Source organism: Colletotrichum jinshuiense, chromosome 9 (genome assembly GCF_051148585.1).
Source record: "Colletotrichum jinshuiense chromosome 9, complete sequence".
NCBI lineage: Eukaryota > Fungi > Ascomycota > Sordariomycetes > Glomerellales > Glomerellaceae > Colletotrichum > Colletotrichum jinshuiense.
In genome coordinates, this window is record NC_139316.1 from 3490517 (window position 1) to 3505577 (window position 15061).

General features: G+C 50.5%; 4 protein-coding genes across 4 annotated transcripts; 1 reads left to right on the forward strand and 3 right to left on the reverse strand.

The window, feature by feature from the left end:
• Positions 1–1374: 1374 nt before the first annotated feature.
• EsH8_IX_000917 (Endonuclease/exonuclease/phosphatase) lies at positions 1375–2896 on the reverse strand (the record flags this gene model as incomplete). Its single annotated transcript, XM_083267253.1, has 4 exons — positions 1375–1956; positions 2008–2251; positions 2305–2511; positions 2565–2896. 4 exons carry the CDS (start codon positions 2894–2896, stop codon positions 1375–1377), a joined length of 1365 nt encoding a protein of 454 aa, XP_083130818.1.
• Positions 2897–3478: 582 nt separating this feature from the next.
• Positions 3479–5330, forward strand: EsH8_IX_000918 (uncharacterized protein; the record flags this gene model as incomplete). The annotated part of the gene is made up of 5 exons (XM_083267254.1): positions 3479–3692; positions 3745–4123; positions 4341–4897; positions 4950–5140; positions 5193–5330. 5 exons carry the CDS (start codon positions 3479–3481, stop codon positions 5328–5330), a joined length of 1479 nt encoding a protein of 492 aa, XP_083130819.1.
• A 2182-nt stretch (positions 5331–7512) lies between these two features.
• On the reverse strand, positions 7513–8133 carry EsH8_IX_000919 (uncharacterized protein; the record flags this gene model as incomplete). Its single annotated transcript, XM_083267255.1, has 2 exons — positions 7513–7769; positions 7791–8133. The coding sequence occupies 2 exons, from the start codon at positions 8131–8133 to the stop codon at positions 7513–7515; spliced, it is 600 nt and encodes a 199-aa protein (XP_083130820.1).
• A 4354-nt stretch (positions 8134–12487) lies between these two features.
• Positions 12488–14263, reverse strand: EsH8_IX_000920 (Metallo-dependent phosphatase-like protein; the record flags this gene model as incomplete). Its single annotated transcript, XM_083267256.1, has 1 exon — positions 12488–14263. The coding sequence occupies one exon, from the start codon at positions 14261–14263 to the stop codon at positions 12488–12490; it is 1776 nt and encodes a 591-aa protein (XP_083130821.1).
• Between the last annotated feature and the right edge of the window lie 798 nt (positions 14264–15061).

Sequence of the window (15061 nt, forward strand, 5' to 3'; positions counted from 1 at the left end):
CGCCCCCGGGCGGATACCCACGCAACTTGTCACTTGTCCGCCCAGGAACACGGCACTCACCGTACGTCCCACGGGCTGCAGGTGATTCTCTGCACGCCATGCTGCCACCCTTGGCAGACGAAGCGAACCTCCGTACGTGGTCACACAATCACTGCCAGCAAGGTAAGAGGTTCGGATACGGACTGGGCCACAGCAAACATGTTCACAAATTGGGAAAGTAAGCATGCTCTCCGGAGTGGAATATGCGCTGTTTCTCAGGGGGAAGAAGGATGGATTGCCAACTGTCTGTCTCTCTGGTGATTCGGCCAGCGCTCACGACATCCGAAGCCTTCGTAAGTCAGGCAACACCGCGGCGGGTAAAGGAAACATATGTGGCCCCCAAAACCACCCTTTTCTGTCCTTCACCTCCCTTCCCCCCTCCCCCCTCCCCCCCCCAAAAAAAACCCCTTCCCACCACACAAGCTGGCAGTTTACTATGTAAGGCTGTCAGGGGTTTCGATTGCTACTTGTGCGCTGTAATTGGCTCGGGCCTGACCTTGCCAGGTCACCAACACGAGGTCAGGCACAGTAGCGCCGCATTGGCGAACAGGGCCTAAAAACGAATCCCGGGCACCACTGCCGGGATTGTTGATGGTGGGAGCGGGAGGGATGGGCTCACAACCAGGCCTATCACGGCCTTGCAAACTCCGGGTGGCTGGCCATTGACTGAGATGTGCGAGACAAAGATCGGATGCTTTTTTTTCTGGCGTGGTGTTTGCCTTTGGGCCCTGCAATGGCCAGTTAGAGCGAATGAAACTGTGTAGAAGCCCATCGCGTCTTGCTCGCCACATCGTATCAATAGACATTTTACATCCATTTGTCTTTGGGACGCCTAATTTGTGAGAGGTAAGAAGTTTGATCATGGAGATAATGCTGCTTTGTAATATTGAGGTGCATTGCAGTAGTAGCTGCTGCAAGTATGCAATATTCATTTAGATGACATTTGCGTGGACTTCAGCTGCTTCTGTCTGGGGATAGCCAGGAAAATTCCGGATTGTTGGTCTCTTGGCAACTCGGGATTCCCAAGAAGAAAGAAAACGGGAGGAAAAAAATTGCGAGACCCTGGCCATGGCGACACCCCTTGTCTCACACAAAGAAATAGCCACCACGAATTTTCTTCTTCCTATGATTCCTTGAGAGTGGGAGGATACACCGCCTAGCCAACACCGCCACACCATTTTGCGCGCCGGGCAAATAGCTGCCCAACCTGGTTCGAAGTTTCTTCTTACTTGTGCGGGATGGTGTTCCTTCTGAGGGATACAACATTCGATATGCTTTTCAGCTTCCCCCCGGCCATACAAATTTGTCCTCTCGAAACATGGAAATCGGTGGCGATCAAAAGTCGTCATCCACCACAAAATCCAGCACCGTCACATTTCTTTCCTTCTCTTCGGTTCGTGTGAAAATCGAGACAAACCGCTGCGACCCTGATGCATATGATTCTAGCTGCGGCTCACCCGAGAAGCCGTCTCCTTCCCATAGCCGGAGGTACTCAAGCTTGATCTGCCCCGTCGTACCCTTTGGAGGCAGCCTGGCCCCCAGAACAGTGAGCTTGTCGTCTCGATTGCTCGGCAGCGCAAATACTACTGTTTTCTTCCCAGCTAGAGAAATTACGTCCCCACGTGCTCCTGTTCTTGTCGGCCGCATGTCAGGCAACGCATGTCTACTCCATTCTCCCTCTGGGCTGCGGTAGTAATGGATCCATACTTCGTTTTCTCGGTTCAGGACGTGGAATCCGCCGTCGTCGTCAGCTGCCTGTGCCTCCTGATTCAGAATGCCGCTGTTCATCGGAATGTCGAAAACGATCAACCCCTCGCAATCAGGGAACACGGTCTCGCCGATTTCGAGGTTGGCCAGCTGATCGCCCTTTGTGTTGTTGAATGTCTTCCCTTGGTCATCGCTGTAGACGTAGAATAACTGACCCAAGTCAGCCCGAGTCTCATTTCACATGAAATGTCATTTACACACATTATGATTATTCTCGGGTCCATTGGGTCCAGCCTGGACAGTGTGCAGTCTCGCTTCCGCGTCGTCGACGCCTTCATACCAGACAAATCCGCGGTATGTTCCAGACACATGGAGGCGTCCGTTGGCGTAGGAAATCCCATTGATGTACGGGTTGTTGTTGACGCCGGTGAGAAATTGTCCGATGTAGGAATACGACTGGCTTTTGCTGCTGTATTTGAACAAATGATCGGAGCCCGCCCCGGCTCTGCATGGCTTTTAGTCGCAACTTCTTCTCACGTCACTGCGCTGTCCACGTACATTCCAATGCGGTAGCTTAAGAGCAGATCATCGTTGATGCGTATGAAGCGTGGGTAAGTCGTTTCCAAGAAAATTTTCTCGATTGCAAGCTGACCGGTGCGTGTGTATCCCGGCAGTTGATTGTGAGTCGGGCTAAACAGCGACGGCTTCCACCGATGGCCTTCCGGGTTCGTGGCAACACCTGGTACAGACATGCGAAAGTGAAGACTGCGTAGCGCAGCTTTGTTAACGAGGCTCTATGGGGTGATCGAGCAACTCACGGATCACAGTGGTGGTCAAATGAGACGTGAATGGTGCCATCCCCGGCGCAAACTCCTATCGAGATGGTATTATGCCCGTCATCCGCCGTTTGCTCGTAGTCTTCAAATGTTAACGTCTCCCAACTGCCGAGGGAACCACTGATGGGACGTCGGGCAATGCTGACGAACAGGACATTGCTGGAGGCATCCTTGTGGGTGTAGAAACAGGCGTATTGCCAGTTGTTGAAGGTTGTTAATGCATCTTGCTGGAACGAGTTGGCGTTGATCCGATGTTCTCGGCGTGCGTCGAGTGCTAAATCAGACCTGGCAAGAAACTTCAACGGAGAGCCCATTTCGTTGTATCAATGCATTTCTTGTGCCAGTGGTAAGTTGAAGTCTTATCGAGATGACCCCTCCTGTCACCCTTCACAATGACGTATAGAAATCTTTTCTGCTGGGTTCGGGGAAGAGGGAGCCGAACGGTGGTGATGGGCGGTCCCTCGCGCGGCGATTCCTCCGATTAACCGACGCGATTGCGGGCCCCGAAGCTTCGTCCGACGACCGAATCCACTCAACGATCCGACCCTTCTAATGATACCCGATGCCACATACCACCGACGGTGGACCATGGTTACCTGCGAACATCTGAACCGTTGCACCATTGCATCCCCGCAGTTGTCTCCATTTCCCCCAGTTTCCCCGCGTTTGCAGCCATCTGGTCCTTGCTTCTGCCAATGAACCGCATCGGACGAAGGTCTAGATGGCACCCGGCGTGGGACGAGAATTTTGACAGCCGAGCCATTCAGCTGGTAAAGGTCGGAGGGATGTAACATCAAGTAATCAGATATAAACGAAGTCAATCCTCGGCTTCTTTTTCGCCTTGATAGTTGCTTCTGCACTCTATTTGTTGCAAGTCGTTCCGCAAAGTCTCCACGATGGCTTGGAAAGTCAAAAGCCTGAAAAACAGCGATGACCGTCAAGCCCTTGAGGCAACGACGCCGGTCAACACTAAAACAGTCTCATGGCTCAAGGATCCCGGTCTCAGACCCCTTAACTTCGGCCTTTTTTTCCTACTCTTTGGCGACGTTGCCCATGGTTTTGACGGATCTCTGATCAACAACTTGCAACAGATCAACCAATGGCAGGAAGGTACGTCGAAACCAACTCCTTCGGGCTACGTCGATGTTCTAATGAAAGTTAGACTTTGATCACCCTCGTAAAAGCCTTCTCGGCGCCCTCAGCGCGTCGTATTGGGTCGGTAACATCCTGGGTGTCCTTCTCATTCCCCTCGTTGCCGATCGTCTAGGGCGCCGCATCGCCATCGCCATGGGCTCGTCCCTGTGCATTGGAGGTGCAATAATTTGCGCTGCCACCATGAATCACGGCGCTTTCATCGCTGGTCGCATTCTCCTTGGCATGGGAGGAGTCATGTGCTCTTCCGTTTCGACCGTGCTCATGACAGAGCTGGCGTATCCGGCGCACCGAGCCACGGCGACAGCGCTCAGTAGCACCACTTACAGCGTTGGAGCTATTCTTGCAGCGTGGGTTGCTTTTGGAAGTTTTCGTATCGAGGACTCGTGGTGAGTTATTCCCTGCTGATAGTGTTTACTGTCGATGTTCGGTGCTGACTAGCACTTTTCTGTAGGGCGTGGAGGACACCCACACTAATTCAGGCATTCCCATCGGCGATGGTATTGTGCGGGCTCGTGTTTCTGCCGGAGTAGTTTCCCCAAGAATCCTCGTCTGGACTGGTTGAAATATCTAATCATGTTGCAGATCACCCCGATGGCTCTGTAGCAAAGGGAAAGAGCAGACCGCACTCGATATCCTCACCAAATACCACGGTGCAGGTGATTCCAATGATGCTGTTGTCCAACATGAATACGCTGAGATCCGTGACACGATCGAGGCCGAGATTCAGCAGCACAGGAACCCCTTCAACCTCAAGGCCCTTTTTGCCACCCCGGGCAACCGTTGGCGGTCTTTTATCATCATCTGGTGTGGTATTTGCAAACAATTCTCAGGAAATGGCTTAATTTCATACTATTTGGGAAGCATGCTCAAGGGTGCGGGCATCACCAAACAGATCGAGACGACTCTCATCACAGCAACGTCACAGATGTTCAGTTTTGCGTGCTCCTTTGCTTTTGCCTTCTTGCCTGCACGCGTCGGTCGCAGGCCCTTAATGTTGACTAGTATGGCCGGTATGTGGGTTGTTTTTGCCGTCATCACAGCTACGACCGGGGCTTACGTCGAGACGGGAAACCGACATGCAAGTTACACCACAGTTGCTTTTATATACCTATACAGTGGTGTGCACAATCTGGGTTGGACAGGAGCGCAGATGCTCTATAGTAAGCACAGTTCCAGGTTATTAGGAAGTACTAGGACACTGACATCCACTAGTTGTCGAGATTCTTCCATACTCTATCCGCGCAAAGGGTATGGCGATGTTCTCCCTGGTTGCGGGTATCTGTGGAGCGTTCAATACCTACGTAAATCCTCTCGGTATTGCTGCCATGTCTTGGAAGTTTTACTTCTTCTATGTGGGGTGGATAATTATACAGTTCGTTGTAGTGTACCTTGTCTTCCCGGAGGTAAGAATTCAACTTTTCAAAGATATATGAATTAGCCACTGACTTAATGCAGACCAAAGGACCAAGCTTGGAGCAAATTGCTTTACTCTTTGACGGTAAAGATGCTCAGGTTGGACGAGTAAATGCTGTAGCCGATGAGATGTTGGATGAGAAAGAAGGTATTGCTGTAGAGACAAGAGAGAAGCAGTAGTTTAGCGTTCAGTCTATTCAAGGAGATGGAGGTGACCTAGCCCAACCCAAATTCCGAGGTATCCGGGAGAGCTAAAGACCGAATGAATCGAACATGGAATCCCAGATGTGTTTTACTAGTTTAACTACCTTGTATGGGTAGTTGAATCATCCGTTTTCTATGCTGGAGTAGTTTGTGAATTGGTTGGTCTCGGTTGGCCAGCATAGGATCCAACCGTCAATCCCACATCCTTCGGGTACAAACGCTTGGTTATTCTTGAACTAATCAAGTTTGAGCTCCGCCTCTTTTCTAAGTATGATGAGGATGCCGACAGGCTTGAGGCCAGTTGATGTTATTCTGTAGCAATGGCGTTGGTTGCATTTCAAAACTGCTTCCTGAAGCAGTTGAGATCTGATGTAATCAAGTTACTGAAAATTTGAATGATTACTGATTTTTGCAGCGTAATTATTTCTATCCCTTAGTTGCAATTGCTGTTTACATTTGCATAACCAATTCGGGGACGCGGCGGACCTTAGTGTCCTTTAGATCTAGCTCATGCGTACCAGAGGATTTGAAACAAATCTCTTGAACCTAGATCACAAAGTTTATTTAATATGACGTCAAATTCACGAGGATAACTGTTGTACTATTTTCCAAACGTGAAAGGTTTTAAATGTTAGCAGCCAACAGGCGATGTTGATGGCAGGGTCCCCGGTCCGGCCAAACCAAGAGAGTTCGGTCAGGAACCTCGAGCTGTCGCTAAAGGTGGATATATGGGGTAAACAATCGATCATAAAGCTTAATGTTTGATGATGGAGCCCGGCAAAGACCGGTGCTTTTGCCGTCATCTCAACTCACAACTCCTGAGTTTAAGTTTAGCCACCCCTAGCCAGGCCATTCACTGGCGAGTTAGCCGCATACTCGCAAGGCTCCTGTCAATTGTCTGAGTAAGGAAGCTGGTTTAAGCTTCGCAACTTCTCGATTTCCTCGGCAGGCTCCGCGAGCCAGAGTCACTACCGGGACTGTAAGAAATTCACATGACACTTGCATCGCCGATGCCAATCTTTTCTTAATAATCCAATGCACTGTGAAACTAAACATCAGGTATGAACATATCAGTACTCATTTGAGCTTCTGTAATAATATCTTGTCGAAGTCCACTGCCGTTGTGCAGTTCTCCAAAAACGATGAACCGACTTTCTGAAGTGAAATATGCTTTGACTTCTCCAAACTCCAATGGGCGGGAAATCTTAGTCCCGAATGACCCTTGACGGTGGCAATGCCCTTTCAACTTTAAGAGTGCTCGTCTCATTTACCTTTCTTCCAATAGCAGCAAAGTTGGGCCTTGTTGGTGGCGGCGGTGTTGTGTTGACCTCCACAGACACCGTCGTGACCGTCTCGCATTGAATGGTCATGCCCATAACTAAACCTTCCCCCATGCCAGACTCTTTCAGGCTGTCATTACTCTCGCAGCACTCGGACTTCAATGTCTTGAGACCATCCAATTTCGACCCCTTACATGCCTTATTCTCGCTCCATTTGTTGCAGCGTGTCGGCTTACTGCTGGGTCCAACTCCACCTATAACAATTGTAGTGTTGCCGAGTTTTGGGGTGCTACACATGAATGAAAATGTCTCTATGCCAGTGTTTTGGGATGGTGGGCCTTCGCAAGAAAATATAATAGACCGCCGAGTCGATGAGTAGAGAAGGACGTCCAGCCAGCCATTGCAGGCTATCATTGCTCCTGCAAAGCACAAGTATCCCAAGGAAACTTGATGTCCGGACATAGACACAAGGCGACCAGCAGCCAAAGGTGTGGTGCAGACGACATAAACCAATGGGTAAAGAAGAAAAGTGTGTTGACGGGCATAATCTGGAATTCCTGGCAGCCTCCTGAGGATTGTTGTCAGGCAGATTGGTCGCCAACTTCTCCGCGATATTCCGCTATTGTTGCTTGTGGACGTCCTTCTCGAACTCGTTCCGGTACAACTTGAAGACGAATCAGTGTTGCCGGACGAATCAGTGTTGCCGCAGCAAGGCACAACACCGCCGCTCTTTCGTGCCAATGCTTGCAAATGCAGAAATATTATGATGTAGATTATTGTTGTGACGATCAATGAGATAAAAATCCATAGATAGTGAAGTGTTAGGCGGATGTCTTGATATTTGGAGTTGATCCAGCACTACCAGGGTGTTAGCTAGCCTAAATGTACACAATCTCGCCGCGATAACTTACCCATGCACCGGCCCTGACATATAGGCCGCCTTCGTTCTTTCCGTTCCCTGTAAGAATAACTCCGAGTATACCTGTGCCATACACAAACGTCCACATTATGGCGATGGCTGTGTTAAACGCCCACGTCGGTATCTTGCGTATTGAGACGATCGACAAGTAGGTGTGGATCGCGATGCCCGTAATGAACACGGAGGATGCTAAGTCGCCAATGGATACGAACCATCCTTGTGTCCAACAAGTATTACTCCCGACCTCGATCGCACTCTTCGCTAGCCACTCGACGTTGAGAAGAAATGCCAGCGCCTGTTGAATATCGGCGAGTAGGAGGTTGAAAATCAGGACAAGAAACTGGTTCGGCGGTTCGTTTATCGCCCTTTGCCACCAACTGTCTTTCGTAGCCTGCTCAGTATCGGCAGGTGTGGCCCAGTTGCTCGGTATTATAAATGCTGCTGCCGCTGGTCTTGGTGACTCTATCTTATCGATGGGGTCCTTCTTCTTGGTCCTTGGTGGCCCGTTTTGCCATGATATCATCTTGAACGTCAGGAACGTCAATAATCCTAGGCTGGTGAAAAAGGATATAAAACCCATCGTTGCCACTGCAGCAAGTCCATGACGAAGGACTGGAGGTAAAGGGCGGATCGAGTAGGGAGAATTTTCTGAATCGTAGCGACTTGGTGACTCAGTCATCTCCGACACGCTCATCTCCACTAATTATGTCGAATGCGTCGGCGATACTTCGCGGCTGCTGACGATGTCATCAAGCAAGCGTGGGCAGGATGCCGTGCCGGGTTATATTGGTATTTAATGTGTGAAGACTGTCCGTGACAAGCCGTAAGGCAGAGAATGGACGGCCAGTGTTTAAAAGACGATGCATTAAAGCCTTGGTCGTAAGGCGGGCCAAATAACCCATCTGACATTGTCCCTGCATACCGAGACCGTAAACTCCGATGAATGGAGGAAACAATCCATGGAAACGATTCAGCCGTAGGTTACTGGGGTGGGACTGTTTCTTCTCATCCCGACTTCATCTGGAAACACTCCGCGCCTCCCAAAAGGCCTTGTGCACGCTTCAGACGCTATGGGAAACACCTGATCTTTGCCCAAAGTTGGTTGTTAAAGTTCAAAAAGTATGAGTAAGATATCAGCGTACTGCAGCTTTCTTGGAACGAAAGAGAGGTGCATGTTCCATCCCCGTTCCAAATCGTTCCAGGCTAAAGTATGTCCCAACAAGCCAGGCTGTCGTGTGCTCGGCAATCCGCGGACCATGATGACTCGTGCGCGCCATGTTTTGCATCCGACCGGTCTTTATCATTGTGACCTTGACATAGTCTGGGATGGTCAGTGCAAATTGAACGTTCTGATTGGCTTGGTCGTAAACTACTACGGTTTACATTGTCCGGGCACGACACGATGCCACAATTTGAGATGGACGTGCGTCTCCCGCAGGTCGAAGTTGATCCTGTCTGGCTGGGACACCATGAACGGTTGGACTTTGCATGGCTCTGACCTTCTCTTTCAGGAAATAAATGGCAACACTTGGGCGTTTCCCTGCAGCAGTATTGCAAGAAAACCTTGAAAGTGAGCCGAGGCACCGATTATTAAACGGTATCAACGTAGCCAACTGGTTTGTAATTTCGCTTTGGCCCTCTATGTACTCGGTATTCATTCCGCAGGAGATTCAGATTGAGCTCTAATCTTTCGGACCTATTATATTTCTACCGGGAGATTCTGACGCTGATCAATCTGGGGAAGCTGATTTTTGGATGATAGTGGTGGACCAACGTTATTTTGCAAGGAGACCGATGGTTGGGCCCATAACGGAAACCATACTGTAATTTTTCATTAGCAGCGCATTCGCGTTCACTCTCAATCGATTATGGTCGAGATATTCTGCTCCCTCGTGAAGATTCCACACGCCAAGAAAGCCTCTGACGTCACGACGGGCTCAATACTCGTAGCTGGTAAGTCTGAGCTCAATACTCGTAACTCGAGGCAAATGCGAGTTTGCAGGATCATAATTATGTTCTCTTCAGAACTGTAAAGCTAGTTTTCGTCTATTTAATAAGCTTTAATCCAGAACCTTATCTATGGACTATGAAGTTTGCTATTGTCGCAGGAATTGTTAATAATAAAAAAGCGCCCGCTTGTCGCTTAGATGGTCAGTATACCGACGAACAATCCAATGACATGCGAAATCTTCTTTCTACTTAACCTCGGTTATCTTTGTAAGGTTTACTACATTTTCTTTGTCGAAGAGATGAAAATAGAACTAGGGGTTTTCTTGCCCGCTCAATGATATCGTTGGTATCACAGGATACCCGTACGGGTGGTAAACCAGCGTAATCAAAACAATGCGGTAAACTGGTTCTGTATTCTGGAAAAAAAAATTTTAAAAATAGAGTAGAAAGTAAGTTGGCGGCAGCAGCAGCAGTAGTGAAGATGTTGCTGTTGGCAGCCCGGAGGTTGGATCTCTGGGTTCCGCCACTGCGGCCGTTGCCGCGGCTGGCTACTGCTGCTGACTGGCTCCCTGTATTATGGCTGAGCAATCCAAAAGATACCCTTATTCTAGACGAAAGGAGTTCTAGACGAAAGGAGTTCTAGACGAAAGGAAAAGAAACCTTGTACGTCTCACGACCCTTTTCAGCTTCGGCTAGGTCTATTTAGTGAACCACAACAAAGCTGATACACAACTATCGCCGAGTCCTAGACGAATGAAACAGAACCTCGCTCTCTCGAGTAATATGGTGAGACACACCCCAATAAATAAGTATCGCCGACATAATTTACCCCTTAGTAATTAAATGATAACATGACAGACACTCTCCGAGGCTCATCCTAGTTTCGGTGGCCCTGTGCATTGGGTTTTCGCAACATTGAATATCCCACCGGAAGCCGCTAAAGACGTAAACTTACACAAAGTTTGATTAGTGACAAAATTGTGATTTTTTGTGTTTTACACCAATACGATGAGGAGGCTACCTATTTGGATCCAATTCTGGCCGGGATGCCACACCTGGTATTTCTGAAAGGCATCATAGGCTTGAAGGTTGCATCCAATTAGACGGTTCAAGTTCGACGCTCCTTACCTCGCTCTGGCTGCTCATTACCTCCTTTGGATAATATCTTGCTGAGTTTGATGAGCAGATTAGCACTTTTATGAGCGGGAGGGTGTTTGTTATTCCTGTGGTATTGAAATACCAACCTCAAATCGCGGGGTCACCGGTTTCTTCGATATGAGCTGACCACTTGCTAAACCTCTGATACACGTTCGGCATCGGATGTTGATCCAAGATTTCTGACTGGTTAGGTTGAAACAGTGAGAAATCATATTTGCAGGGCAGCTGGAGCATCAGCAGGGAGCGATTCTGGGAAATAAGATAGATAAACATATGCAGAGGATCCTCATTCTCTTGATATATCTGCCAAATGATCTATCCTATGGGCGACCGGATAAGTTCATGCACCGTAGATTAACGAAGTATAGATAAAAGTACAACCAGACATACATATTGGTGAGCAGATATTGAATTCTATATGAAGTCGTAGTAGATCGATAAGAATTTTACGGACTTTTAGCAAGTACTGTGAGATTTATCACCAAATTCCACTACACGCTTGAAGATTCAATCCTGGTCTTCTAGCCTAGCAGCCCTCTCAAACCAGGCTTCATAGATGCCATCCAAACGCAGCTTCGTCCATCCATCGTAGTTGACAGGGTCTTCAGTACCTCCAAGACGCCGAGCAGCACGTGAGTCTACAAGCTAGACGAAAGCTCGATCGTAAAGCAAGTTGCGGGCCGATTTAATGTAAAACATTTAGTCTGAAGGTGGCGAAGTTTAAATCCAAAAAAGAACCTACCCGTCTCTCGGTACTACTCACTAGGCCAATGTGCGGCGTTTCGTCAGGAGGCGTTGCGAGCGAGCGAAGAAAACTCTCGTCCATAATCACGAAGTCGCAAAACCTAGGGTTATAATGGCTGTTGTCGTTTATATTGATATGACCTAGGGCGTTGCAACCCCATTTCTGAATCTTAACAAGCGACTTCATGTCCCTCGGGCTAGCCCTTGTAAGGTCGTCATGCTCCTTCAGCTCTTCCAAACTTCCATCCCGATCCACGACTGTGTCAAGAATGAAACGTCGCACCCAGCCTTCCAGTTTGTCTAGCGCCGGTTCTCACAAGGCATCAGACTCCTGAGAGGAAGTAGTGCGTAGCACTAAAGATATTATTCACGCCATGAACGAGGCTTCGATGGACCCTGCAGAAGGCTTACCTGTATACGGCCAAGACCCCTGGGCATATTTGGTGCCTAAGAGCTGACATTGCCAGAAGCAGTTACAGAGTTGGAGCTTGTCGATCATGGTATCTGTGTTTTTGTCACCATTGGATGGACGTGCGTAGGCCTTGAAGGATTCACCAGCGGGCGCAGGGAACGTTCACAGCCTTGGCATTATGGATGAGATTTACTGAAACGGGTGCGGAGAATGTGCTTGTGATTGTTGCTCGGAAAGCGGTAGAAGCGTCGGGGAGTTAGGGTGATGCGCGGCCAGATGTAATTTCATGCAACCGCTGCTATTATGGAACTGCAGCTGCAAGTCATTATATGCAGCTGACATGTTGGGCTTTTGACGGCGTATCCGAGAAAGGCACTGTTCCCCTCCTGTCAGCAGGCTTACGACGTGACGCACAGGCTTCATTAAATGACATTATGATGGTGCATCGATCTCGACATGCAGGCATCGTTTCATAGATCTCCCACCGATCCTTGAGACTCTCGTCTCGCAACAACTTTACACTGACACCCGAGTTGTACTTTGGCATTGTAGACCAGGTCTGGTGGGAGCAAGATTTGTAGTTAACGAATCGACTTTTGTATTAACCGATATATCATACATCTACATATCCACTTCGTTACAACATTACACATTTGATGTATTTCCATCTCTACATAGCCAGAAGGGCGAACAGGCACACAGCCAGGGCACCCATGCTGGCGGAGACCATGCTAGCACCGTTCTGATCGCTACCCGTGGCAGTCGGGGCGGCGCCGGTGCCGGTTGTGGTGCCAGAGGGCGAAGCAGCGGTGCCGTTGCTTTGGACGATACGACCCTCGATCTTGGTGTCGATGGGGCTCTTGGCCTCAACATACTGAACAAGAACCTCATCCTGGGTGTCGAGGGAGACAAAGTCGGAGGTGGCGACAAAAATGTTGTCGCCTCCGCCAGCCAAGAAGTCGAGGGTGACGACGCGGTAGTCCTTGTCATCGCTCAGAGCCTCGCCACCGACCTCGACAGAGACAAGCTTGGAGCCGTTGTTTCCAGCCGGGTTGTACTCGACGACGATGTTCTTGGACACTTGGAAGAAGGAGGTGATGGGCTGGTTGTTGAACTGGTTGACGCGGGAAACAGCGCCCTCGAGAACCTTGCGCAAGTCGGATCCCTTGTAGGTGATCTCGACAATGGAGTTGCCGAAGGGGAACGAGGTCAAAACCTCGCCGCGAGTGATGTTACCCTCGTCAATGGTGGCGCGAATACCACCAGCGTTGATGAGAGCGAAATCGGGAGGAGCGGAATCGGAGTTGTTGAGGCGGTACTCGTACATGGCGTCGGTCATGACGTTGCCGAGGACGCACTCCTGCTTCTGGCAGAGGGTTTGATCGAGCTCGACGGAAGAGACACCAACAACCTCGGCAGCGAAGGCCTCAAAGGGGCCGCGCCACGCCTCGATCTGGGCCTGGAGCTCGGGGTCCTGCTCGGTGGTGTTGGTCAGGTGGATGGGACCGCCGTGGTAGGCAAGGATCTTGCCCTCGTTGTCGTAGGTGACGTCGATGTAGCCGACGTACTCGCCCCAGCGGTAGGCGGTGACGATGAAGACGTCGTCGCCATCCTTGTTCTGCTTGATGGTAGGGTATTTACCCTCGGCATCCTCCATGTCGCCAAGGAGGGTGTGGGAGTGGCCACCCATGATGAGGTACAGGCCCGTGGTCTGCTCAGCGAGCTTCTGGTCCTCCTCATAACCGATGTGGGTGATGGCAGCAATACGAGTGATGTTGGTGGTGGACTTGATGTGGTCGATGGTGGACTGCACAGTGCTGACGACGTCGAGGAACTTGGTGCCCTCGCCAGGGGAGGAAATGCCCGGGGTGGTGGTGGTGGTGACTCCAATGACAGCGAGCTGCTTGTCCTCGAAGATGTGGTAGGGCTTGATGGTCTTGTTGAGCTTCTCGTTGTCGGAGACGATGTTGGCCGAGATGACGGGGAAGGTGAGGTTGAGCAGGAAGTCGCCGAGCTGGTCGTCGCCGCCGTCAAACTCGTGGTTTCCAAGGGTCATGGCGTCAAAGCCGAGCTGGTTGATGGTCTCGGCAATCTTCTCGCCCTTGTAAAAGGTGTAGAAGAGAGTTCCCTGGAACTCATCGCCCACGTTGAGCCAGAGGGAGTCGTTGTACTCGGGGCGCAGCTCATCGACGGTGTGCTTAATGCGCGCGTAGCCACCGTAGCAGCCGCGCTCGGGGCGAGTGCAGTCGGTGCCCGAAGAGGAGAATTCATCGAGATGAGCGTGCACATCGTTGACGTGGAAGAAGGAGACGTTGTAGTTGCCAGCAGCGTCAATGCCACGCTTGGAGAAGCGCGAGGAGTACAGATGATCACCATCCTCCTTCTCGGGTACCGCGAAGGCGGCACCAGCGAGGGCCAGAGCCAATGTCGGAAGAGATTGACGCATTGTGCGTGAGGGGTAGAGCACGCGGGGGAGCGGAATGTGGGATAGAGGACGAGAAAACCACAATCGGCTGAATTGGCGATAATGCTCGGTCTGACGTCCGGAGTACACGGAAAGTCAATTAAGCCTTCACGATACCGCGGTTTGACGTTGCGCCAGGTAGGAATCTGGAGGAGAGAGAAGAGCTGCGGCTGGCCACTCAAGAGTCATCGTCCAAGCTCAGGAGCTACCATCGATCAATATATACAAATTTTGCTTGCTGCAACAGTTGGGGAAACCTGCCGATCTCTTCAAGTGGGTGGACGGGGAACCACATGCGATTGTGATGGTGGCACGGGCAACGAGCGGACTAGGGCTCCACAGGCCCTGTCCTCCGACATCTCGAACCCATCCAAGAAAGGTGAGTGGCTGGACGTGCCCGTTGGAGAGTTCTTTTGGTCGCGGGCCAAGACGTTGGCAGGGTGGGTGATGCCGGGAAACCAGCTTGTTCGGTGACGAGGTTGCATTTGCCAAGAGCCGCTGGCATACGATGGGTGCGATACACGTGTGTTGGTGGTTTAGGTGATTGGCTTATCAGCGGCGCGTTTGCCTCTTCTGGAGACGCGACGTTGGCCGGAGGGACGGGTATGGGGGGACCTGAGCCGGGGGTGAATTGTTGGCGTTCCTCTGGTGTGTGCGACTCATGGCCAATCTGCGGCCAGCGACTCGTCACGGTCTCTTGCTGAGCTACTTCGGCCGTGTCTGAACGGGTGACTGAGGATTGTCTTGGACAGGATATTCGTAAAGCAGTGTGGCTAATCG